The sequence below is a fragment of the Aedes albopictus genome, chromosome 1 (genome assembly GCF_035046485.1).
Source record: "Aedes albopictus strain Foshan chromosome 1, AalbF5, whole genome shotgun sequence".
Taxonomy (NCBI): Eukaryota; Metazoa; Arthropoda; class Insecta; order Diptera; family Culicidae; genus Aedes; species Aedes albopictus.
Window position 1 is genome coordinate 61,070,079 of NC_085136.1, and position 27,126 is coordinate 61,097,204.

The window sequence follows — 27,126 nt, forward strand, 5'->3', positions numbered from 1 at the left end:
TACGCAGCAGATGCCTTCGTTATTTTTGCCTTTCTTGTACACTAAGTGTACTGGAAAGTCTATATGTTCACTCCAAAAATGCCTTTCTAATAGAAGGCCCGGAGGGTCGAGTCTTATATACAAATCAACTCAACTCGACGAAGTGAGGTGATGTCTGTGTGTGTGTATGTATATGTACAAAAAACTCACGTCACTTTTTGACAGTAAACTTCAACCGATTTTAATGACCGATGGTTCATTCGATGCGCGATCTGGTCTCATTGCTTCCTATTGAAAATGGTTCGAGTCGGTTCAGCCGTTCCGGAGTTACGGTCATTTAGGTGTTCAGGAACGGTACCCAAGGAAGGGGCCAGATATGGAAATTCTCCAAATTGCGATACATCAAACTGCGGCTTTTTCAATATCATGATGGACGGAAAGCGGGGAAATAGTCTTCGACCATAACTGAACCGCTAGAGTTTCGAAACTTGTTCCGGGTGTCTCACCGGAAGTGGCCAAATATAAAAGTGAACCAAACCCATGCATGCGACACCTCAAACCGCGGCTTTTTCGATAACCGGATGAACGTGAAGCAGGAAAATAGTCTCAGATCATATCTGAACCGGTAGTGTTCCGAAACCTGTTCCGGGTGTCCCACCCGAAGTGGTCAACTATAACAGTGAACCAAATTTATGTATGCGTCACCAGATACGTTTCTACCGCAAATTTCCACGTGGGTCAATTCTCGCGACCGTTCAGCGGCTCGATAGGGGGAAGGCTTGAAAGGTTCTGGATCTGTTGCGGAACCCGTTCTGCCCGGTGGTCACCAGCTCCGAGAGACATATTCTAACTGCTTCCTGTAATCTTCTTTTGAAAAAAATATTTGGGCCATTAACCTATAAGAGTAGCAGAGGTATAAAACGAACTACTCTGTGCAGTGGTAGAAACAGAAGTGAAAATTTTATTTAAATTTCAATCTAGGCTACTACGATTGGCGTTCGGTCTGAACGCCTGTTATAATTATATTATTCTAGCACAGACTGCTGAGTTAGTTTTCTTTTCAAGATAAGAAACTAACTGTGGAAATGTGAAATTACCAGCTACCATCAATAGAACGTACACCATCTTCAGTGTCCACTATAGCGAAACGAGATTATAATATATATTTTCGAGTCAAAAAAATCGTATCAACGTTAAATAATCACTCTCCATCTAATATCAAGTGTGGTAAACCTAATGTATCGCGAATGAGAGACGTTACGTATCCTAACGATAAGGAGAACAAGAATCGTCATAAAGCTTTGCGTTGAACAACGCGACTTTCGTCCGTCCAACTAAAATAATTTCAGTTCGAGACAATATTTGTGCTGGGTTACCTAGGTATATATAAATAACGAAGTACAGCATAATCAAAGTGTGTTCGAAAAAAAGGAAAACCTCCTTCTTCGGCAAGGTATAATAAGGATAATAAAACTGGAAGCGTTAACATTACTGCTGCTACGTATATATGCGCCTCAATCTGCGTGTACGCGTAAGACTGGGCGTCCCTAACTCGTGTGTGGGTGTATAAGAGTAAATATGTGTGTGTGTGTGTTTACGATATACTGGGTTGGATCCCGAAAATCCCTGTAGAGAAGGAAGGCTCCTATGCGGAGTCTTGTTCCTGCTGGGCTCGCAGTTCGGCAGCGATGTCTTCGAACCGGGCGATGTAGTCCACGCTCGATTCGCTGATAATACTGATGTTCATTTGCTGTGGGTCAGAAGGAATGGAACTTTAGTTTTATATTACCCGATGTACAAATGTTTCGTCAGATCTGACAGAAATGGGTCATTTCCACCCAAAATGATTATACTCACATCGGATGCTCGTTTCCTCGTGGAGTCTGGCGTCTGGCTTTCGTACACCGCGTCCAAGTGTCCCAAAAAGCTGCTCAACGAAATGTCGTTGATGTCGGTCTCGATCAACTTTCCATCCACCGGAGATTCCCTCAAGATTCGGCTGGCCGAAAGACTGTTGTTCTCACCGACCGTTGTGGCCGAGGACGACGCCCCACTACCCATCATCAGATCGGCCATCATAGTAGACGACGTCGAAGGCAACGAAATGTCAAACAGACTCAGACAGCTGCCGTCGTCGATCGGTGGCACGCTGGTTGCGTCCGAGGGCGTGGATTTGGACAAACTGGAAGTGGAACCAGAACCGCTGATCCTGGTGATTTTATCCTCCAGCAGTTGGGTGAGTTGATCGTCGTCGGCGGAGACGGTGGCACCTTTGGAGGCACTGCTACTACCACTGTTGGCAGTAGCGGAGGAAGAGGAAGACGCACGAGACTGAGATGACGGAGAAACTGTGGCTGGTGGGTGACTTCCGTTGGTTGTTTTGGAAGCGTTGGCGTACACATTGTTGTTGAGGTTCAGTCGATTCTGCTGTAGATATGGTGGGGTACCGTTCGAGAGCATCAGTCTTTGCGAGGGTAGCTGGTGGCGGTTGACGCGCATGCGCCACCAGCGGGATTGTTTGTAGCGCATGTGTGGGGATGGGAGAACCTGAAAGTGATGGCCGTTTCGAGAAACAACAATATAACACTCTTTTATGACGTCTTATAATTGGAATTAGTAGAGCATAAGCTCTTCAATAAAGGGTGATACGGTCAAAATTTGGTCACACAATTTGTTTCATAACTTGAGACTGCGTACACCAAAACAGCTGATTTTTGGACCAGTATTGGTACATTATATGTAGCTTATACCATAAAATTTTCATCAAAATCGGTTTAGTATTTGCGGAGATTTTGTGAATCCTAAAAACTGCAATTTTAAAATTTTGTACAAAGTGGATTAAAAAATAAGAACACATTTTTACTCTTTTTTTTATAGAGCCAGAAATACTGAACCAATTTCAATGAAAATTTTCCTGTGTGTAAAGCATACATATCAAAATGTTATGTAAAAATTTCATTCAATTTGATTCAGCCGTTACAAATTTATATTTGTTTAGGTGGTCAAATTTTGTCAAATTTTGTCGAGTCAAGTCAAATTTTGGTCACACAATTTTTTTCATAACTTTAGATTGCGTACACCAAAACAGCTGATTTTTGGATCAGTAATGGTACATTATATGTAGCTTGTACCATAAAATTTTCATCAAAATCGGTCTAGTATTTGCGGAGATATTGTTGAACCCTGAGATCCGCAATTTTAAAATTTTGTGCGAAGAGAATTCATACATTTTTACTGTTTTATTTATAGAGCCAGAGATACTTAACCGATTTAAATGAAAATTTTTCTGCATGTGTAGTATGCACATCAAAATGTTGTGTAAAAATTTCATTCTATTTGATCCAGCCGTTACAAAGTTATATTTGCTTAAGTGGCACCCGGTCAGTTTTTTTCATATTCAAACTGCTACAACTTTGAAAGTATTCATACAAAATGGCTCAAAATTTTACTAAGAACGTATTTTCATAATAGTACTATGCTGTAAAATTTTGATAAAAATCGGAGCAGTATTGGTAGTTCTATAATCAAAATTGTGCTTCATTGACCTTAAATTTCCGAAAATTTACTATGGAGCGCCTTTGTACAAAATTTTAAAAAGGTAGGTCGATGGTTTTGTCTATATATCAACCAATACTCAATCGATTTTGATGAAAATTTTATGGTATAAGCTACATATAATGTAGCATTACTGGTCCAAAATTCAGCTGTTTTGGTGTACGCAGTCTAAAGTTATGAAAAAAAATGTGTGACCAAATTTTGACCGTATCACCCTTTAACAACTGAGAATCATCCTGAGAATCGCCCTCCAGGCCGCCCCATTGAAACTTACGTTACAGTTTGCCAGAGTGGCTCCTGGATTTGTCCGGGTTGGTACCATCGGTTGCTTAAACAGCAGCTGATCGTTCAAGATGGCAGCACTGTTCAACGAATCGGCGATCTACGAAAGAAAAGAAGTTCAGTGGATCATTCTTCAAAGTCTTCATCTCGCACAACTTACCTTATTCCGTCGATCGCAAACGTGCCCACAAGGGCACCGCCGTTTGCCAGTCTTTTCGTTCAGGTGTGCGAGCTGAAGCAGCTGCCTCAGGCGACCGCTCAGGTTCATCACGAAGTTGTTGCTCAGCACGGTTGCCAAACCTCCCTCGGTTCCATACTGCGCCTGATCCACGGGCTGTACTCCATCCACGGTATCGGTATTCTCCGTCGCGATCGCCACCTCGACTTTCGGTTCCTTAGGCATCTCCCACATATACTCCAGATGTAGTTTGTTCTCCTCTCCAAACATTATGTACAAATCACCCACCGTAATGTCCCCTACGCTCTGAACGGTCCAGCCTTCGCGGATCTTTTGGATCGTCTCCTCGGAGATCATCGGTCGGAAGTGCAAATTATTCATTGCTCCGGCGGCGCCCGCTTTCGAGTCCTTTCGCTTGCCACATTTCTCTCTTGGTTCTTTTCGTTTCACCGTCGTTTTGATTAGATCTTCGTGATTCGTTGAAGATTCCATGCCACCCGCTTGTTCTTCTACCTTCACTTGCTTTGGTTGTTCGGATTCCGAGAGGATCCCGTCGTTCGAATTGTCTCCGTGTCCAGAATCCTGCTCCTGCTTGATTCTACAAACCCCTGTCAGTTTGATACTGTCGTCTGATTCCGAACTCTTCAAATCGGGAGCTTCGGCGACCAACGGATGACTTTCGCAGTCACTTCCATCGATTTCTTTGGAAGTCTCCATCAATTCGCAGGAGGCGTTGGGCGATTTCAGCGCTTCCGACAAACTAGTAACCACACCACCATCCAATGCCTTCTCGTCTTTAATCTCCTTCATCTCACTCTTTACCTTCTTTCCGTCTGGGCTGTGCTTCTCCGAATTGCTGTCATGCCGTTGCCTCTTCGAGTTCGCCGCCATCTTCTCCTTGACACTGTTCAGCTTTTCCGCGCACAACGCTTCCCCTCGGACCTTCGCTCCGATCCTCTGTTCGTACGAGTTCAAGCAGATACTGTAACTGCTAAGAAACTCCGTCAGATTCACCATGGGCCTATGAATAACGGCGTCCTTCGACGGCGTCAACCGCATAATCTTCAATCCTTCGTCGTCGGCCGTTTCAACCGCCATCCTAGTGCACAGCTCCAGTTCATGGCCCGCCTTCTGCCGGGCTATCTTCGACGAAGCCACCATATTGGTGGTCTTCAGGCTCGACACTCGCTCCATCAGTCGAACGTCCTGATGGCGCCACTTCGCTTGCAACAGTTGCAACAACGTCGACACCCTCTTCTGCAGTGTTACGGAGATTCTCACTCGAGGATTCTGCGCTAACGTCTGCACCCGACCCCACGCTCCGACCGTGGCCGGTTTCATGAACACGTCCACCCGCGGAGGTAACCGAATTTCCTCCTGCCACTCTTCCAGTTGATTCAGCTTCCTTAGCGCCCGGCACGAAGGAGTCTTAATCCTAATGTTCCGACCCTTCTCCCGAATGATAACCGTTCCCTTGTAGACCAAGTCCTTCAGTTTGTGGAAGTATTTTTTGTTCTGAAAGGGGACCTTCTTGCGCATCTCGCCGTAGTTTATCAGTCCGTAGAGCTCCTGGGCTTCCTTCTTGACCTCGTCCGAGAAGTGCAGATACTTGCTGACCTTCTGGTTGAACTGGTAGTACAGATGCCGGACGTCTTTTACCTGGGCGAGTGTGGGAAATAAGGTGTACAACATTACTCTAAAATCTCTTGCAGATCCAGATTATGCAACTTTTTAAGCCATGCATACATAAGGAAAAGTAAGGGGAATGAAAGGCAAATGAGCATATTGGGGGGTCTCAAGGGGGTCACAGGAAGGATTTTCAATGGGTTCCGGAGAGATTCCAAAGAGTATCAAAGAGAGGACTTACAGAGATGTTTTAAAAAGTATCAGGAGTCTCGGGGTATCATGGGGTTACAAAGACGTTTCAGGAAGTAGCAAAGGCGTTTCAGGAGGATTAAGGTGATTACAAAGGGGTTTTCATGGGTGTTTATGGGTGTTTCAAAAGGTTTTGAGAGGTGTTTCGGGGGATTTTAGAGTGATTCTGATTGAGGGAATTATATAAACGTTTCATGTGGTTTCTGGAGTTTCTGAGGCATGTCAGCCAGTTTCCGAAGGTACCTCAAGGGTTTCAGGACTTGAGGACGTTCCTGTGAGGTTGTAAAACTGTTATGAAATGGCCCTGAAACTCCTTGAAACGCCATTGAAACCCCTGAAATTTCTGGAAATCTCCGGTAACCTTACGGAACGCGTCTGGAATCCACTCGAGCCCCTTTTACATGTCCCTACAACAGTTTGAAACCCTCTGAAATCTTCCTGGAATCCTGTAAAACATCCCCGAAACCCGTTGAATTCCTCTGAAACCCCTTAAACGCTCCTAAAACATTGAAAGCCCTTGAAACCGTTCGTAATCTTTCTGAAACCTCCTGGAATCTTTTTAACCCTTTCGGTATCAATCACGCGACACCTCCATTTTCAATATCCAAAACACTTCCTCTTGCGATTTCTTCAGGGACTCCTCCGCGGATTCCTCCAGCAATACCTCTATCGTATCTTCTAGGGTTTTTTCTAGATATTCCTCTATGGTTTCCTTCAGATATTTCTTATGTAACTTCTCTATGAATTCCTTCAGGCAATAATGATGGGATTTCTCCAGAAATTCATACAGAGCTTCCTCCAACATTTTTTCTAAGCATTTCTCTTGATATCTCTCGGGATCTTCCAGGGATTCCTATAGATAATTTTTCTAGAATTCTTTAAGCTATAGCTCTTCTATAGAACTCCTGGAGGAAGGCCAGCAGAAGAGAACAGGCTGGAGGGATTTCATAAGAAGTTTCAGGAGAAATTCCTGGTTGAATTCTTGGATAAGTCCTATAAGAGAAATCCTATGGAAGAATCGCCGAAGGAATTCCAGCAAGATTTTCAGAAGAAATGTCTAGATTAGATGAACAACTAGAAGAATTCCTGGAATTACTGGAAGAACTGCAGGAGGAGTTGCTTGAGAAATCCCCGCTGGAATTACTGGAGAAAGGTCAAGAAAAGCTACTGAAGGAATCCCTGGATAAAGTTTCTGAAGCTTCATTCCTGGAGGAATCCCTGGAAGAACTTCTGGAAGAATCCCAGGAAGATTTCCTTGAATAATTCCAGCAAGAGTTTCTGAAGGAATTCCTAGAAGAATTCCTGGAGGTATTACAGTAAGAATTTCGGGATGAGTCCTAGGAGGAGGTAGCACCACAGCAGGAATTGCTTGAGAAATCTCAGCTGGAAGTCCTGGAGGAATCCCTAGGAAGAATATGGGGAAGTATCCTAGAAGGAATTGCTTAAGGAATCTCTACAGGAGTTTCTAAAGAAACCAAACTAGGAATGCCTGGTGGAATCCTTAAAGAAATCCCTGGAAGAATTCGTAGAGGAGTCCTTGAAGGAATCGCAGGAGACACTTCTAGAGAAATCCCAGAAAGATTTCCTTGAATAATTCGAGCCAGAATTCCTGAAGGAATCCCAGAAAATCCCTGGAGTAATCCCTAAGAAGAATTTGAAGAAGAATCTACAGGAGTTTCTAGAGAAACTAAACTAGAAATGCCTGGCGGAATCCTTAAAGAAGCTCCTTGAAGAAATACTTAAAGAAATCTAAGGAAGATTGTCTGGAAGAATTCCAGCAATAATGTCAGGAAAAATCTCTGGAAAAATCCCTAGAATTATTACTGGGAGTACCAATGTTTAAGTTTCTGGAGAAGTCCTAGCAAGAAATGCTGGAAAAACTGCAGGAGGAATTGCTTGCAGAATTCCAGCTGGAATTCCTGGAGGAAGATCAAGAAAAGTTCCTGGAGGAATCCCATGAGGAATTTCTGGAGAAATTCCTGGATAAAATTTCTGAAGAAACTTCTTCTGAAGATTTCCTTCAATCATTCCAGCAAGAATTCCTGAAGGAATCCCAGCAAATCCTTGGAGTAATTCCTAGGAAGAATTTGAGGAGGTATCATAGCACGATTTTCTAGTGAAATACTAGAAGGAATTGCTTGAGGAATCTCTACAGAAGATTCTGGAGAATCTGAACTAGGAATGCCTGGTGGAATCCTGAAAGAAGCTCATTGAAAAAATACCTAAAGAAATCCCTGGAAGAATTGGTAGAAGAGTTCCTAAAGGGATTGCAGGAGGATTTTCTAGAGAAATCCTAGGAAGATTGCCTGGAAGAATTCCAGCAATAATGGTAGGGGAAATCTCTAGAAGAATTCCTAAAAGTATTCCTGGAAGTATCACAGTTTAAATTTCTAGAAGGGTTCTAGCAAGAAATACTGGAAGAACTGCAGGACGAATTGCTTGAAGGATCCCAGTTGGAATTCCTGGAGGAATACCAAGAGAAGCTCCTGGAGGAATCCCAAGAGAAATTTCTGGAGAAATTTTTGAATGAAAGCTCTGAAAGAATTCCTGGATCACCAGATGAACTTCTGGAAGAATTTCAGAAAGATTGCCTTGAATAATCCCAGCAAGAATTCCTTAAGAAATCCTTGCAGATATCCTTAGAAGAATTTCTGGAGGTATTTCAGTAAGAATTGCTGGTAGAATCAGAGCAGAAATTGCTTGAGAAATCACAGCTAGAATTTCTAGAGGAAGAGCAGGAGGATTTCCTGGAGGAGTCCCATGAGGAATTTTTGGCGGAATTTCTGAATAAAATCTCTTAAGGAACTCGTGATACAACGCCAGAATGATTTCCTTGAATAATGACAGGAAGATTCGTAAAGGAATCCCTAAATATACCCGCAGGACACCCTAGAAGAATTATAGGGAGATATATGAAGAAATATTTGAAGGAATATTTAAAGAAATTCTTTAAATGACTAGTACAGATATTCATGGAAGGATCACTGAAGGTATCGTTGGAGGAATTTTGGAGGAATCCGGTAAATGTTTATCGGAAGAATTCCAGCAATAATGCCAGGAGAAATCTCTAGAAGTATTCCTGAAGTTAGTTTTTGAAGGTTTCCTAGGAGAAATTGCTAGAAGAATCGCAAGAGGAATTGCTTGAGGAATCCCAGCTGGAAGCCCTGGAGCAAGGCCCGCAGGAGTTCTTGGAAGAATCCCATGAGAATTTTCCTTGGGATTTTCTGAAGGAATCTTTTGGATAAAATTTCTAAAGGAATTCCTGGATAAGTCTTTGGAGAAATCTCCAGAAGAATTACCAAAGGAATTTCTGGAAGAATCCAAGCAAGAATGCTAGGTGAAATCATTAGGATATCCCCTGAAGAATTTCTGGAGGTACCACAGTTAGAATTTCTGAAGGAGCCGTAGCACAAAGCGCTGGAGGAACCACAGGAGAAATTGCTTGAGGGATCCCAGTTGGAATTGCTAGAGGAAAACCAAGAGGAGCTGGTGGAGGAATCCCATGGGGAAGTTCAGGAGATATTACAAGGGTTTTCGGAGAAATTATGGGACTTACAGGGGCGTCAGGGATTTCGAAGAGAGTCTAAGAGGTCACGAAGTTTCAGAAGCGGTTCAGGAGAATCCAGATAGTTTCAGAGGTATTCCAGAAGTCTTAAGCTTTCAGAGGATTTCAGGAACGTATCAGGGGTTTTCAAGGGGTTACGAGTGCATTTCTTGGGGTATATTGGGGTTTTAGAAGAGGGACAGCAAATAAGGAGACCTCCAGAACATCTATGCGGGGAGGACCAAATGTGCGAATTAGGAGGTTAGAAGGGGGATCAATAGAGGGTCTCAGGAAGGGTTTCTAATGAGTTTCGGGGGATTTAAGAAAGTTTCAAAGGCTATTTGGGTAGGTTTCCTGGAGCCAAACGCTCGGGGTCAGGGGATTAGCCATTTCAAAGGAATCTCAGGGGGTCAGTAAGAAGTTTCCTGGGGTCTTAAAAGCGTTTCAAGAGAATACAGATGGTTTCAAAGGTGTTTCAGGGGGTCTTAAGAAGCTTCCAGGGGTTTCGAAAGGGTTTCAGGGATGTATCAGGTGGTTTCAGGAATATTTCAGATGCGTTTCTTGGGATTGTATGTGGTTCAGCAGGATTTCGAGGTTATTCCTAGGAGGTGCAGGACCGTTTCAAGAGGATTCATGAAAACTGTTAGGGATATTTCAGAAGTTACAGTAGCATTCCAGAAGGCCTCATGAGTTTCAGGAGCGTGTCAAAAGATCTCAAGGAGTTGTAAGGGGCTCTAGAGGCCCGTGAAATATCAAAACAAGGAATTCATGAAACGGCGATGGAGCCTATTGAACGCCCCTGAAATCCACTGGAACCAATCTGAAACTCCTGAAACCTATTTTTAACACGCTGAATCGCTCTGAAACCCCCATGAAACCGTCAGTGACTCTTTAAAATGCGTCTGGAACTCCCTTAAATGCCCTGAAACGCTTTCAAATATTTCTGGCACCCATGCAATCCCTCTTAAACTCCTTGAATTTCCATCTTTAAAAGCCACTGAAAGGGCCTTAGGACTCCTGAAATCATATTTAACTTCTCTGAGACTTTCTGAAACCTTTAGTAATGCTGTGAAACGCTCTCGTACCTCTCCTTTTAGGCCTTCTGAAACCTCCAGGAAATCATTTGGTTCCATCTCAAACCTTATGAACAAAACCTGTTCTCGCGAACTAAGCGACAGCATTCGCTCGATAACTGGGCGTTTGTACGTGGACTCAAGTCTAAAAATCACCAAAGCAACATAGATAACCCTTTACTCACCTTGAACACCATATCGTTGTTTCCCTCCTTCCGGCGCTTCTTCGTGTTCAGGTAGTTCACAATCCCTTCGAAATCCTTTCCGCACTCGTTCAGTGCCTCGAAGAACAGATTCTTGTCCTGGTTGCCCCAAACCACCCGGACCGGTTTCTGCTGGTTGGGCGTTTTCGACTGGCATCCGGCCCCGCCTCCGGTTCCCCCTTTACCACCACCCGTCGGCCCGCCCGAGCCATCCTTCCTGTCCGGTGGGGGTGGCGTCGTGCCCCGGATGGAATCCATTCGCATCTTGTGGATGACCCGGGCGCTGGTTCGCAGCGCATGGCCGCACTCGGCGTCGCCGCTCGGGTAGAATGTGGTCACCGATCCGAGCAGTTCCTCCGTCGGGATCTGCTGCAGGCTGGGATCGGTCAGTTTGTGCGGGAGGGGTGGTTTCGATGCCGCGGGGCAGTGCGGCTTGGGGGTTGGAGTGGGGTGCGTTTCGGTGGAGCATGAAGGAAGTGGGGGTTGGTGATCCTCTGGATCACCCGGAGACGGTTCTACGATGGGCGGAGGTTTCGATTCGACATTTATTATTTTTGAGTCATTTTTGTGGTTGGTGTTGATGATGTTGTTAGCGCTGGCAATCGCAACATAATTGTCCATTTCTGAAATTACAAGAAACAAAAAGAATGAATAGTTTTAAACCTAATTATTTTTTTTTAATATTATCAATTATCATCGCTTAAGTGCGAAGAATTTAGTTTTTAAAAAGATATGGACAACGTCTTCAGCTTTCGGCTGTACAGACTGTTTTAAACTTAACATTAGACAACGGACAACGGAGCATGCAGCAGTGGAAACGGGGAAGAAACTATTCTCACGAAAAGTTTCAACGCACGAAGCGGGAATCGAACCCTCACCCCATAGCATGGTGCGATTATAAGCTTGGTGACCCTAACCGCACGGCTACGAGGCTCCACAAATTGCTTCATTAAGTGAAATTAACAAAACTCACTACGTTTCACTTAATATCCTACATCCAATGTTCAATAGTTTAGACACCGACAGTTCTATGTCAACCCAAACGAAAAACGATTAATCAGAATTATCCCCTGAAGAAGACTCCAATACGAGTCGAAACGTTGGGAAAAATCTAAAACTATCGTTTTAATTCCCCAAGACTGCAGTGCCGAAGTAGCTCTATAGATCGTAACAGTCGAACTCTCCTTATCCATAGTTAGACAGGTCGTTGGAATCAATTTGGTTCTAGAAAGAACGAGCAGCAATGGAAAGAAGGAGCGTATTACCATTCTTCATTCAGCAGGATTTCAGCAGGTCTGAGGAGCAATAGAACTTGAAAGAACCGCCTATAAAATAATGAAGGGTGTGATTCGGGGAAATGGGTCATTCGGGGAAAAGTACCATTTGGGGGATCGGCGTTCGGGGAATCGGCGTTCGGGGAAACGACATTCGGGGAAAAGTAGCACAACCTCTACATTCTACTCAGTCCATGGCTGTGTGTCTCCAGTTCCGCACTCTGCGAAGGGTTCGCAGGACCGCAGATCGTCCTCCATTTGATCGACCCACCTAGCTCGCTGCGCTCCACGTCTTCTTGTACCGGTCGAATGACTCTCGAGAACCATTTTAGTCGGGTTGCTATCCGACATCCTGATGACGTGACCCGCCCACCGTAGCCTCCCGATTTTCGCGGTATGGACGATGATTAGTTCTCTCAGCAGCTGATGCAGCTCGTGGTTCATTCGCCTTCTCCAAGTCCCATCTTCCATCTGCACTCCGCCGTAGATGGTACGCAACACCTTCCGTTCGAAAACTCCAAGGGCGCGTTGGTCCTCTGCACGTAGGGTCCATGTTTCGTGCCCATTCTTCATTACACCAACAAAGCAAGCCATGAAAATGTTTGACAATTCTCAGATCATTTTGACAGACCACATACATGCACGAAAAAAAGGATCATATATTCTACTTTATCGATCTTGTTTTCGTCCTTTTCATGCTCATGTTACATCTGTCAAAATGACATGAGAATTGTCAGTCATTTTTAGGTTAGGTTCGTTGGTGTAATGAAGAATAGAGGACGACCGGTCTAATTGCCCATTGCACGGTGACGTCATCAAGAAATCGCTCTCTTTCTCTCCTACGGGAAATTAGAAAACAACAGGACCAACACCTGTCAAATTTGACAGGTACTGGTCCTGTTGTTTTCAAACTCTCTGAAGGAGCAAAAGAGATAGAATTTCGCCGTGAGGTGGTCTATTAGCGTTTTGTAGATAGTCAACTTCGTGTTACGGCGAACTTTATTCGATCTTAGAGTTCTGCGGAGTCCAAAATAAGAACGATTTCCTGCCACAATGCGCCTCTGAATTTCTCTGCTGGTGTCGTTGTCGGCGGTCACCAATGAGCCCAAGTACACGAATTCTTCAACCGCCTCGATTTTATCACCGTCGATATGAATTCAGGGTGGCGGGCGCGGTGATTCCTCCCTGGAGCCCTTTGCCATTATGTACTTTGTCTTCGACACAAATCCGATTCGCCTGGCTTCACTCTTTAGTCGGATGTACGTTTCCGCCATCGTCTCAAATTCACGAGCAATAATATCAATATCATCAGCGAAACCAAGCAGCTGAACGGACTACGTGAAAATCGTTCCACTCGTGTTTATCCCGCTCTCCTAATTACACCCTCTAAAGCCATGTTGAACAACAAGCACGAAAGACCATCACCTTGCCGTAACTCTCTGCGAGATTCGAAGAGACTCGAGACTGTCCCGATACTCGAACTACACAGTTAGAAAAAATCACCGACTTCGGTAATGTTTCACCGAAATCTCAACCGTTAAGTTTGCTTTACAGGAAAAAATCGGAAAAGGTAGCAACTTTTACCGAAACTCGTTAGAGTTTGACAGATAAACGATAAAATTTTACCGAAATTTGGTAATTTTTCACAGAATTTCGTTTAAAATACATTACCGAACGCTCAGCAGTTGAAATTTCGGTTAAAAATACCGAACGCGATTAGCTGTGTACGCATATCACTCGATCCATCGTCGCCTTGATCAATCGTATCAGTTTATCCGGGAATCCGTATTCGTGCATAATCTGCCATAGCTGTTATCGATCGATTGTATCATACGCCGATTTGAAATCGATAAACAAGTGATGTGTGGGCACGTTGTATTCGCGGCATTTCTGCAACACCTGGCGGATGGCGAACATCTGGTCCGTTGTAGCGCGTTCACCCATAAATCCAGCCTGGTATTGCCCCACGAACTCTCTTGCAATCGGTGATAGACGGTGATTGATAAAGGCATTGCTTTCATAACTTTGTGGTGTATGTACATTAGGTTGTCCCAAAATTGGACATGGTCGAAAAGCTTGGGGGCTCACCCTGCAAATGATAGCTAAGGGTGTTAGAAACAAACTTTTGTATGACGGCAACTTTCAGAAATGACGTTTAGAGGTCGCCCCGGCGAGATTTTTGAAAAATGGCAATTTTTCGTAAAAAAATTCATACAAATATTTTTTACCGTACAAAAATTGGCAATACCCACTTTTTTATATTTTTTACAGCTTGATATGAATCCAAACTTCTTGGGAAAAATAACTAACGACATGTTTTGCAGGTAACTTTTTGATACTGATTTTTTGAATTTACTAAAATTTGTCATTTTTGATATACTGTGCATTTTACCCATCATAAAAAGTATCTGAACCTAATGTTAATTTAAAACAATTTCCATAAAAAGATAGGAAATTTTATGAGGAAAAACTTTGCCGAAGACATCATTGCGTTTTTTCTATCCGTTTTAGAGTTATTCACGATTTACTATTTGGTGAAATTTGAATTTTTAGGTATTTTTCTAAAAATGTCACATAAGAACTTCTTAAAAACACACACAAAGTAAAAAAATCACGTATGCTCAACAAGTTTTTGTCTTGATTGTGTTATGGAATTATGGTGACACCATTAATTGGTTTTTATTTTTTGTTATTCAATCCCTTCATATAGAAATTATATAGCAAAGATTTCTTAAAAACTTAGCACTCTTGACTTGACAAGCTTAGTACTGCCTATTGATTTTTTAAAGATATTCTCCACAAAATGTTGAGCCATATTTTCGCGTTTATCTTACTTTCCTGTCGATATTCTCAATTATTTTTCTATACGAAGACGTATGAGTCCTGGACCAGTGAAACAGTCCAGGAAACAGTGGCAAAGTGAATAAAGGCGCATACGAATTGCGATTACGAACTTCTTACGTAAAAATACCAATTTTTAGATACTAAGTTCCAATTCAAGACATTCTAAAAAGCAAAGCATGTCTTTTTTACATTTACTGACTTGAACTATCTTATCAACATCGAAAATAAGATACACCGAGTCAAATTGAAACGGGTGGGATGAGATGAATCAGCGAGTTAACGTAATGTTATCCAAGGTTAGAATTTGATTACCATTACACACACGCGGCATATAATACGACAAGGTAGGCTGTTATTGGTAAACAACAATTTTGGACGTAAAAAAGTGACGTCATTTTTATCATCCTATATGTTGATCAAAATGATAGGGACTACTAGAAAGTTTTATTCAAGTCTTTGAACGATTTGAACAACATCATTGAAAACAAAATCGGCATGTTTTGCGGAATGTATCACCTTCTAGATGATGTGGAAAATGTGCCGTGCGTTTGATTGTGTATTATGCTCGTATAAACCATTGTCAGTACATCACCGTTAAAAATGCCATGACCTACTGAGGCATCTCAATATGGTACCTAATGATAAAGTTTCTCGCTAGTACCTTTCTATATCAAAGAAAATGGATTCGTCAACGGAAACAAAAATTCAACAAATGATGCCACCATAATTCCTAAACACAATCAAGACAAAAACTTGTTGAGCATACGTGATTTTTTTACTTTGTGTGTGTTTTTAAGAAGTTCTTATGTGACATTTTTAGAAAAATACCTAAAAATTCAAATTTCACCAAATAGTAAATCGTGAATAACTCTAAAACGGATAGAAAAAACGCAATGATGTCTTCGGCTAAGTTTTTCCTCATAAAATTTCCTATCTTTTTATGGAAATTGTTTTAAATTAACATTAGGTTCAGATACTTTTTATGATGGGTAAAATGCACAGTATATCAAAAAATGACAAATTTTAGTAAATTCAAAAAATCAGTATCAAAAAGTTACCTGCAAAACATGTCGTTAATTATTTTTCCCAAGAAGTTTGGATCCATATCAAGCTGTAAAAATTATAAAAGTAGTGGGTATTGCCAATTTTTATACGGTAAAAAATATTTGTATGAATTTTTTTACGAGAAAAGGCCATTTTTCAAAAATCTCGCCGGGGCGACCTCTAAACGTCATTTCTGAAAGTTACCGTCATACAAAAGTTTGTTTCTAACACCCTTAGCTATCATTTGCAGAGTGAGCCCCCAAGCTTTTTGACCATGTCCAATTTTGGGACAACCTAATGTACATACTCGCATAGTCCCTTTTCCATAATTTTAGGCATTACAGAAGATAAACTTATCGGCTTGGATGCTTTGGGGTTGGTTTTATCTCTCTTTCCTGCCTTCGGAATGAAGACAGCCCTGATTTGACGCCATTCGTTAGGTGCCCCAAAATCAGACTCGCCCTGAAAATCTCTACCAAGGGCGGAACCAATGTTTTCTCCTCTTTTTGGATCAACGCTGGGAATATTCCATCCATGCCAGACGACTTAAATGGCTCGAAATGGGTATTTACGCTTATAACGGATGCTGACAAGAGCTCTGAGCAGTACAAGTCTGCAAAAGGATACGTATAGTGGAAGCATGTTGATTATGAAAAGTCAATCGCCTCTGTAGCAAAACTTTCAAGTATTTGGAGGAATCTGGCTGTCGTGACCTATCGGTATCTGAAGGTTCACCAAAAGGACGTTTTCCTTAATGGTTCTTCAAGAAAATTTGTACATGCGCGTTCCAGAGGGGGTAAAAGATCAGCGGTCGATACTGTCGCATGCCACTTTGTGCCAGTCGATAAACAGATGATCTGGTCCGTTGTCGACCGGCCGTCGATAAAGCCGGCTTGATAACTTTCCACGAACTTGTTCGTTTTAGGTGCCAGACAACGGAAGACGATCTAGGTCGACTTTGTAGGCGGCATTCAAAATGGTGATCGCTCTAAAGTTCTCACATTCCAAATGGTCGCCTTTCTTGTGATTGAGGCTGATTACCCCTTCCTTCCACTCCTCCGGTAGCTGTTCGGTTTCCCAGATCCTGATTATCAGCCGATGCAGACAGGTGGCCAACTTTTCTGGGCCCATCTTGATGAGTTCAGCTGCGATACCATCCTTACCAGCTGCTTTGTTGGTTTTGAGCTGATGAATGGCATCCTTAACTTCCCTCAGCGTGGAAGTTGGCTCATTCCCGTCCTCAGCTGCGTTGACGTAGTCGTTCCTTTTGTTGTCGTGGTCTCCCGTGCCTACGTCCTCCACGCCATTCAGGTGCTCGTCGACGTTCTGCTTCCACCTTTCGATCACCTTACGTCCGTCCGTCAAGAAGCCTCCGTTCTTATCGGGCTCGCGACAGGAAGCCGTTGCGGGATGCGTTGAGCTTCTGGTAGAATTTCCGTGTTTCTTGAGAACGGTACAGCAGTTCCATTTCTTCGCACTCCGCTTCTTCCAGGCGGCGCTGTTACCCCCGAAAGAGCCGGGTCTGCTGTTTTCGCTACTGTTTATAACGTACCACGTTCTGTCGGGTTCCTTGCTGCAGCATTATCCACCGTGCTGCGTTTTTCTTCTCCAGAATCGCTCTGCACTCCTCGTCGAACCACTCGTTTCATCGACTCCTTTCCACGTACCCGATGGTGCTCTCGGCTGCGTCGTTGATTGCTGATTTTACTGTTTTTCAGCAGTTCTCTAAAGGGGGTCACATCGAGTTCGCCCTCGTCTGGCAATGCTGCCTCGAGATTGTACGCGTATACTTAGGTTACATCCGATTGTTTCAGTTGCTCTAGCTTGTATTTTCAACTAATTTACGATACACCTTAGGATGTCCATCTGAATTTTACTTTTGGAGATTCTAACAGATTTATATCCGCGATTCTTTCTGTTACTCAAAAACTGCAATCTTGGACTCCTTCAGTAATCCTTATTAAACATTCCACTTTGTTTGCCTTCTGGCTTCTGTGGTTTCCTGCAAACTCATTAATGATTTTTTTTTCTAAAAATTTATCCAAGAAATATTTTCAGAAATTTCTTTAGGGAATATAGAAGTTTAGTCTGCTAAGAATCAGATCATTAAGGGAACAGGAGTGTAATGTGAATTTCAGAAGTTCGATCTACGGATTTCTTCAGGAACTCCTGCAGGGTTCCCAAAAAGAACTTCTAAAGGAATTCCAACAATCCTGAAGGTTTCTCAAAAGGATTTATTGGAGAATTTCTAGGAAATGCAGTAAAAAGGAATGCCTGGAACAATACTCTGAAGAAATTCTTTGAAGAATCCCAGAAGGAACTTCTAATGAAGCCCTAGAAAACTTTTTAAGGAATCTAAGAAACAAATTCTGGAGTAACCCCTGGATGAATGTCAGCTTAGCTTAGCTTAGAATGACTGCACATGCCAATGGTTGCTACTCCGTAAGGGCCTGTCCATTAACTACGTAGTCTAGTCTCAGGGGGAGGAGGGTTCTGGCCAAAGTCTACGGTCCATTCAAATTTCGAAAATTTTGTATGGACAAAAGTCTACGAAATGGAAAGGGAGGTCTGAGATGGTCAAAAATGACATGGACAGCGCCTGACTGATCTGCTGAACTGGTATGAATTGCATTGAAATTCAACTGAATAAGGGACTGGGACACACCACTTAAAGTACAATTCAAGCAGCTCATACATTTTTTATCAATCTTGGGATCAATACCAGCGCCGGCCAAGTCCATACAGCCAGTTGGGAAGGGAAAGGAATGTTAGAGTGTGATGTTTGTTGCTTCTAGAGACCGAGAGCACTCTGCGTTCTCACAATGCGTGCTGTGAAAGTTGAGGGAAGGGAAACGGCATGTTCAACCGTTCGGAGAAAGCTACAAAGTAGGAGGAAAGGGATTGAACCCAGGACATTCTGCATGAATCAGAAGCGGCAGCCACTAGACCACCAAGCCCGAACTCCAGAGTGGAAATATTTGAAAATTTTTGAGACAACACTTAGATGAATTTCAAAAGGATGTAATCTTCCGATTCCTGGTAGAATTCCTAAAAGAATTCCCGAAGAAATTTGAAAAGGGACATCTGGGTAAATCCTAGAAGAAACTCCTGAAAGAACCCCATGGGTCAATCAATCTTTTTGCGACAAATTTTTATCGAGTTCCATGAGCTAACCAAGCAGATAACCTAAAGAAATCCCAGAATTTCTTCAATATTTCCAAAAGTATCCCGTAAGAAATTATTCTGTTTTAAGCACGCTTCGCAGATTGGAATATCACACCACTGTACGCTATAAGATTTCAACTAGAACTGACTCGTCTTGGCTTTATTCGCCTTTTCATCATAACCGCCTCATACACAGACATCTCGTTTCCGTTAAACGGAATCAGTCGAGCTTTTCGCTCGCACTCTGAAGACAGATCATACAGAAATTTCAATAGGAATCTGTGAAGGAATCTCAGAATGTTTTCATGGAGGAATGCCTTCCGGAAGGAAGGAAACATATTATTCTTTGTTAAAATATCAAAACCGCATTACGAGAGATTGATTCCTGTGATCATTTCAGGACGTGTGCCGAAATAATGCGGCAATCTTGAGTTCAACGGAAATAGACAGATATATGAGTCCCGATAAACTTGTAAAATGTGAGTTCTTCCTTCGGAAGGGAAGTAAAGCGTGGGTCCCGAGATGAACTAGCCTAGGGTTAAAAATCTCGTTAATACAGACAAAAAAAAGATATATGAATTTAAGTTTCTTAAATTCCCAGATCCACCCCGGAGTCATAAAAATACGGTGAATTTTTTTAGTCGGTGTCAGTTAAAACTGTAAAATGTAAGCTGCGCAACTGTGTCACAAGTTGTGTTGAAAGACATCAAAAATAATTAAGTTTTATATACTGCACAATTTATAGTAAAAAGTAACTGTTAGTTTATTACTCTGCCCCAATCACAGTGGGAAAAATTGAACCCAAAACACGACTAGATTCATTTTCTCAGCTGGGTAACGGGTTCTGCCAACGGCTGAGACCATTTTCGCTTGAAAAAAGTGTGCTGAATCGATTGGTGGGGGTCTCATTGGCCGGAGGCCTCACCCTGGCCAGCTAGAGGGCCGGAATCAACCCAGTTCCCTACGGAAAGCAAAATCATTGTCATCCAAAAATACTTTCGCACCCGATATTAATTCTGAAACCGCAAATCAGAAGTCAACTCCGGATAGTATCAGTTGCATTTTATGGTCCAATAGTGGTTCCGGAACAATCCGGGACAACCCGGAACATTAGGGTGGAGCTAATTTAAAAAAAAACTCTCTGGGATATGATTTCCCAAGTGGAAATTGATCTACTAGAAATAAGTAAGCAGCACAAAATGAGCGATTTTGGTTGATCTTTAGGGGTGGCACAAAGGGTTTAAATTTTTTTCTAGAGCAAACCTTTAAAAAACATTTCAAATCAAATTTTCAAACATAATTTTTCTAGACTAAATCGGTGATTTTAGAACCCTATAGGGCCAGATTTGTGCTCAAAATTGCGATATCTCTACTGGTTTCAGAGATATTTGAAAAAAAATTCGTAACCCAAAAATTAGATACCAAAATATTACAATTTTTTTTTTCAAATATCTCGGAAACCATGAATGAATGAAAATAGAGAGGCATTCAGCTGACAATGAATGTGGCGAAGCACGAATAAAAAATGAGAGTCAATTTTCACCTTGAATTTTCGAATTTTTAACTCTCTGGATAATACTAGCCAGTTAGAAGGCAAGATGTGGCCACTGATAATTCCGAGTTCCTCTGAATACCTATACTATGTATATCTAAATGATGCAGCCTAATAAATAAAACAGAATTCACAATCAATTCAGGTTGAACAAAACTATATTGGTGGCCACTAAACGGCAGCCGGAATGCTTCCGGAATCCCTTAGGGATGCTTCCAGAATTCTTCTAGGTTTGGTCAAGAATCCTTCTGAGGTACTTCCAAAATACTTCTGAGATGTTTCCATATTCCTTAAAGGATGCTTCCAGAATCCTTTTGGGATGCTTCCAGAATGCTTATAGGATGCTTTCAGTTTTCCTTCAGGATGGTTCCCAAGTTCTTATGGGATACTTCCAGATTCCATCTGGGATGCTTCCAGATTCCTTTTGAAATATTTCCATTTTCGGGAATATTACAAGAATCCTTCTGAGATGCTTCCAGAATCCATCAGGGATACTTCCAGAATTGTTCCATGACACTTTCAGATTCCATCTCGGATGCTTCTGAGTTGCTTTCAGAATTCTTCTAGGTTGCTCTCAGAATCTTTATGGTATGCTTCAAGATTTCTTTTGAGACACTTCCCGAGTTTTTCTTGGATGTTACCAGATTCCTTCTGGGATGCTTGCAGATTTCTTCAGATATGGTTCTAGAATCTACCAGGGATACTTACATAATCCTTCAGGGATATTTCCTGAAACCATCTGGGATGCTTCCAGATTCCTTCTGGGTTGCTTTCTAATTCTTCGAGGTTGCTCGCAAAATCTTCCAGGGATGCTTTCAGATTTCTTTCGAGATGGTTCTCGAATTCTTCTAAAATGTTTCCATAGTCCTTCTGGGATGCTTCCAAAATTCTTCTAGGATACTGCCAGATTTCTTCTGGCATGCTTTAATAATCCATCAAAGATGTTTCTAACATCCTTCTGGGATACTTCCAGAAAACTTCTACGATGCTTCGAGATTTTTTTTAAAGATGCTTCCCAAGTTCTTCAGAGATACTCTCAGATTCTGTCTGAGTTGTTTCCAAAATGTTTTTGGGAATTATTTCAGAATTCTTCTGGGATGCTTCCAGATTCCAGAATCCTTCTGGGATACTTCCAGAATCTTTCTGAGTTGCTTCCAGATATCTTCTAGGTTGCTTCTAGAATCTTTCTGGGATGCTTCCAGTTTTTTAAGGATGCTTCCTGAGTTTTTCTGCGATTCTTCCAGATTCCTTCTAGGATGCTTTCCAAATTCTTCTGGGATGCTTCCAGATTTCTTTTGGAATACTTCTAAATTCCTTATAGGATGTTTGCAGATTCGTTCTAAGGTGCTTCCAGAATCTTTCTGGAATGCTTTCAGAATACTTTAGGTATTCTTCCAGAATCATTCTGGGGTACTTTCAGAATACTTATACGTTGCTTCAGGAATCCCGAGATGCCGAGGATGCCACCAGATTTCTAATGAGATGCTTTCAGAATTGTTCTTGGCTGCTTCCAAAATTTTTCTGGGTTGCTTTTAAACTCCTTTTTGGAAGCTTCCAAAATCTTTCTGGGATGCTTCTAAAGTCCTTCAGGTATGCTGCCAGAATCCTACTATTACATAATATCAGGGATACTTCCAGAATCATGGATTGCTTTCGGAATCTCTCTGGGATGTTTTCAAATTCCTAATGGGAAGCTTCCAGAATCATTCTGGGATGCCTTCAGAATTGCTTGCAGATTTTTTTGTGATACTTTCAGATTCTGGAATGCTCCCAGAGTTCTTCTGGGATACTTTTAGATTCCTTCTGGAATGCTTCTAAAATTCGTCAAAGATGCTTCAAAAGTCCATTAAAATGCCTTCTTCAAATTTCGTTTTCAATGCTTCAAAAATCTTTCAAGTATTCTTCCAGAAACCTTCTGGGATGCTTTCAAGTTGCTTCAAGGATGCCTACAAATTCTTTATGAGATGTTTCCAGAGACGGTCTAGGTTGCTTCCAGATTCCATCTAGTATGCTTCCAAAATCTATCTGGAATTCTAGAAACATTCATGAAATTAATCTTGAATCATCCCAAAAGAATTCTGGAAGCATCCTAAAAGGAATCTGGAAGGGCCACTTCAAGATTTCAAGGATTCTTGAAGCACTCATTTAGAAATCTGAAAGCATCACAGGAAGAAGCAGGAAGCATCCCAAAACGAATCTGGAAGAAATCCATAAGAAATTTGAAAGCATCGCAGAAAGATTATGGAACCAACCCAGGAGAATTGGGAAACCATCTCCAGGGTATCTTCTCATACTCATAAGACAAAATGAAATTCTGTAAGTTTTCCAGGTTTTAACAAAACTTAAGTTTTGTAATATTTCCAATTTGTGAATCAGTTTATATTTTATAAAATATAAATACCTGGAAGCAATGCATATAAGAAATTGATCTTTTCTTGAAATATGCAAACAAATTTTCATTAATTAGGTTAAAATTTAACGGGAGATTTGTATGATAGCTCGTAAACAAACATAAAGAAGTTGATAAGGGAATATGATTTTCAGAATCCTTTAAAAATAATGGCTAGAAATTTCAAATGTAGCATTTGGCGTTTTTTTTTCATTAAACCCTTAGAGGAAAAATATTTAAATGCTCGAAAAAATCAGATAAAAGTTGTTCAGAAATCCAATAAGCAGTTTTTATAAACAAAATTACTAAATTATGACTGGTATATTCGTTAAATATTCTATTATAAACTCCATCAGAATGGCTCCTAGATTTTTTTCTGATAAATGATTTGCAACAGCAACTTTAACTGAAAAGTTTTTAAAAATGTGTAATGTGTAAGAACTTCTAACACAAGGCTACTATATTCTTGAATCAATTAAAAAATCATTATTATTTGTATCAGAAACATATTGAGGAATTGTCAATAAATTCTAATGCCGAATCTGCAGCAAATCATTCCAGATTTAGAACAGAATTTTTACAAAACGATCTCAAATTACATCTGTTACTCCTTTGAGATGCGTACCGTGACCGGCCCTAATTCTGCGCAGTCCCTAATTCGGCGCACTTTCTCTAATATACCACAAAATCACGGACGCTAGTTCAATATTAGCTTCAAATATATTTTTTGAATATTGCTTCAATAGTAATGGAAAAGTTTGCGAAGAATTTTTTTTTCAAATCAACGATCATTATTTTGTAAAAAAATATAATGATGTTGCAAGTACTGTAAATTGCCTGAAATCTGTGTCCGTTAGCGAAACTGCTAAAAAGTTGCTTCATTAACTGAAGCATTTTGCGACATAAATAATGAAGAGAATGTCTGCTTTGCCATGCGCATCCTGTACTGCTGTCTTCGAGGAATCAGAACCGGCAAAAAACAATTGAGTTTTTTCTTCTTTTTTTAATCTTCTTGTTCTTCTTAGGTGCGCAGAATTAGGAACCGGTATTAAATGGTGGTCCTAATTCTGCGCAGACATTTCAACACTAAGGTTCAAACATATAATTAATAAACAAACATCATATAAATGCCACCATAGTTATAACTAGGATATTCTATGTTTCTAGCAATTCGGTGAATGTAATTACGGCTCAACAAGTTAGTTTATGAACTTTGAAGGCTAATTTACGATTTTTGAATTTTTGATCTGATAGTTCGACCGGACTAACCACTTGTTTTAAACATTTGCTATCAACTTCGGGGGAAATTTTATGTATTCATGCAAGCATTCGTCAAATGCGATATATGATGTGAGTTTACATGGAATTTTCTTAAACAGTGGAAACCCTGGAGTTAGACAAGAAAGAAGTCTCAGTTTGCAAACAAAGATTGTGCCATCTTGTCATGGCGAAAAAGTTTATATTGCCTTTAGAAATGAAAGTAAATTTTACTAAAATGTGCATATGCGAATAACTAAAAAGCTTTACGTAGTAGTATTCGATAATGCTACAAAATCCTTTTGTGTATTATGATGTAAATTTCCTTTGCTTAGTAATCAAAGTAGGTAGTATCAATGTTGAGGACATGCAAAGTTCCAATATGGTCGTAATGTCGTATAAAAGTTGAAAATGAAGAATTCAATTGAATTTCATCTGTGAATCATGTTCTCATTACAATATGTTATCATTTTAGAGTTTTTCCCATGTGCGCAGAATTAGGAACATTAGTGCGCAGAATAAGGAACATTCCAAAAAAGGGTGCGTAGAATTAGGAACAGATACACACTTTAGAATTTTCATGATTTTACATATAAATTGAGTGTTTTGTATAAGATTTATATTTTTCTCTCATTTACAAAGGGACTGTCCATTTAATACGTAAGGGAATTTTCGGGATTTTTCGACACCCCCACCCCCCCTTGTAAGATTTTTTGTATGAGAACCAAAATATTATTGTATGGCGCGTAAGATTTCTCAAACCCCCCCTCCCCCCATAAACCCTTACGTAATTAATGGACAGCCCCAAAGCTAATAACTATTTGCAGTCAAAAATTCAGCCAAATCGGTTCGATTTGGAATTTGTTACAGCTGATTGAAATTGAAAAAGTCTTAGATGCGCAGAATATGGGCCCTCCACGGTACCACAATTCCAATTGTTTTGAAAAAAAAACAATTGTTTTTCTTCAAGATTGGCCAGAAATATTTTTGGTAATGGTATAATATTTTTTTTTCCAGTATTACTTTTTGAAGCGCTTGAAAATGCGATTGACGCTTTACGTAGTCAGTATTTTCCTGATCAGTGCAACTTAATAATCCAAATCATCCTGCGATCCAATTTTTTTCACGATTTCTCTAAGGATTTGTTAAGAAATTTATTCAGAATGGTTCCCTATAATTTCAGCCCCAAAAAATATATTTCAGAGATAGATTCAGGTTATTTTCAGAAACTGAAAATGTTTGATTAAATTATAACAATTGATTTCAAAATTCAAAACGAATTTCTAGTATTCGCTACGGAATGTACCCAGATGTTCTCTAAGTATTCCAGGTTTTCCCTGTTAAATATAACTACTGCAATGTTTTAACTTCCAAACTGCAAGTTCCTTGACCTTATAGATGATACAACCAATATGTTATCGTTATGAATAAATTAAACAATTACATTACAAGTAACATCATAATTCAATAGCAATTTTGGACACACCCTTAAAAATTCAATAGTTGTCTCATAAAGTACATTGACCTCCGATAAGTTTGCTTGTCAATCGCCAGAAGCGCACCCTTTAATTATGCAAGCTCTGCCAGGTAGCCAATTACACATTTTTACTATTAAACAAAAGCATTCCCTAAGCTGCAACCTGCATAAAACTGCACCTACGCTAGCTAGCTACCTGCTTGTTTAGAATGCTAATTGCCCCCTGGAAGCAAACAAACAAAGAGACATGACTCCATTCGATGGAATTGTTGTTAATTGCACACATTGATACGGAGGTCGCACCCACCCGCCCACCGTCGGAAGAACGTCCGTTCTAATCGATCTCGGAAGTCCGTCTAGTCGCTAGACTTTCATAAAAATTTCAAAAACCAGACCCAATAAGGAAAAATGGCCGTCGTCGTGGCAAGTGCATTCCAGGTCACTTTTACGCCACTTGTTTAAAATTAATTATGGACGATGGACATGATGATGGGCGACGATCGGAAACTTGAGATGAAACTTCCCGGTTCAAAACGAGTTGCGATCGACGAGGGAAAGAATTATGCAATTAGGGCTGATCTAGTTATCTTCCAAAGTAGGTAATAAATCACGTACCAATCCAAGAAGGCATTCACTTTTTGGTAGCTGGAAGACTCTAGATCGCAGCCTACTGCTGTTGAAAAATTTCGCTCAGATTGCTACGACGACATAGCGGAGATTTTAGTCTATTTTTCCTAAAAACCGTCGATTTTTACAACTTTTTCGTTGAAACAGTTTAGAAAACGATGATTCTGTTAAAATTTCAGTACAAAATCTTACATAATCTAAGGGATTTTCATTTATGAATCGAATTATTTTCTGAGGCAAGGAAAGTGTACAGCTATCTCTGTTTGTTGTATAGGAATTTTTCACTTTCAATAATATCGAATTATTTCTCCGTGGAATTAAACCAAATTAGGTGCAATTTTGCGCTCACATAAACACTTTCCCAATTTCCACGGAAATTCGCACTTTCCACCACCTTAAGAACGGAAATTTCCCCGCAGAAAATCTCAAATTTACGACCTAATTTTTTCACTAAAATGGCGGTACCCAAGTTCTTTGCCCCGTCATTTTTGCCCTCGGCCACCACCAGAGTGAAACGGGATGCATCGGGAGTTATTTTTAAAAATCCCCGTAAATCTTCGCGCACTCACCTGCGAATCCGGATCCAGATTGGCAATCTGCGCTGGAGCACTCGCTTGCACACTTCCTGGCACGTACCTCAACCGTTTCCCGAAGAAAATCCACACAGAAATTCACACCACCAACGAACGAACGAACGGAAACTCGCGGCGGACACTCCTCTTTGCTTGCGGAACGAACGATGCGAGATAAATAAATCGCGCTCAACTCCACTACGGGCACTGCGCTTTGACACACTGTGCGTGACGAC

At 41.1% G+C, this 27,126-nt stretch overlaps 1 protein-coding gene across 1 annotated transcript; it reads right to left on the minus strand.

Moving 5' to 3' along the window:
- Nucleotides 1-1,105: 1,105 nt before the first annotated feature.
- On the minus strand, nucleotides 1,106-27,126 carry LOC115259454 (protein cramped). Its single transcript, XM_062844638.1, has 6 exons — nucleotides 26,888-27,126; nucleotides 10,672-11,312; nucleotides 3,977-5,653; nucleotides 3,809-3,916; nucleotides 1,837-2,526; nucleotides 1,106-1,729 (listed from the first exon to the last, which is right to left on the minus strand). The coding sequence occupies exons 2-6, from the start codon at nucleotides 11,308-11,310 to the stop codon at nucleotides 1,625-1,627; spliced, it is 3,219 nt and encodes a 1,072-aa protein (XP_062700622.1). The 5' UTR covers nucleotides 11,311-11,312; nucleotides 26,888-27,126; the 3' UTR covers nucleotides 1,106-1,624.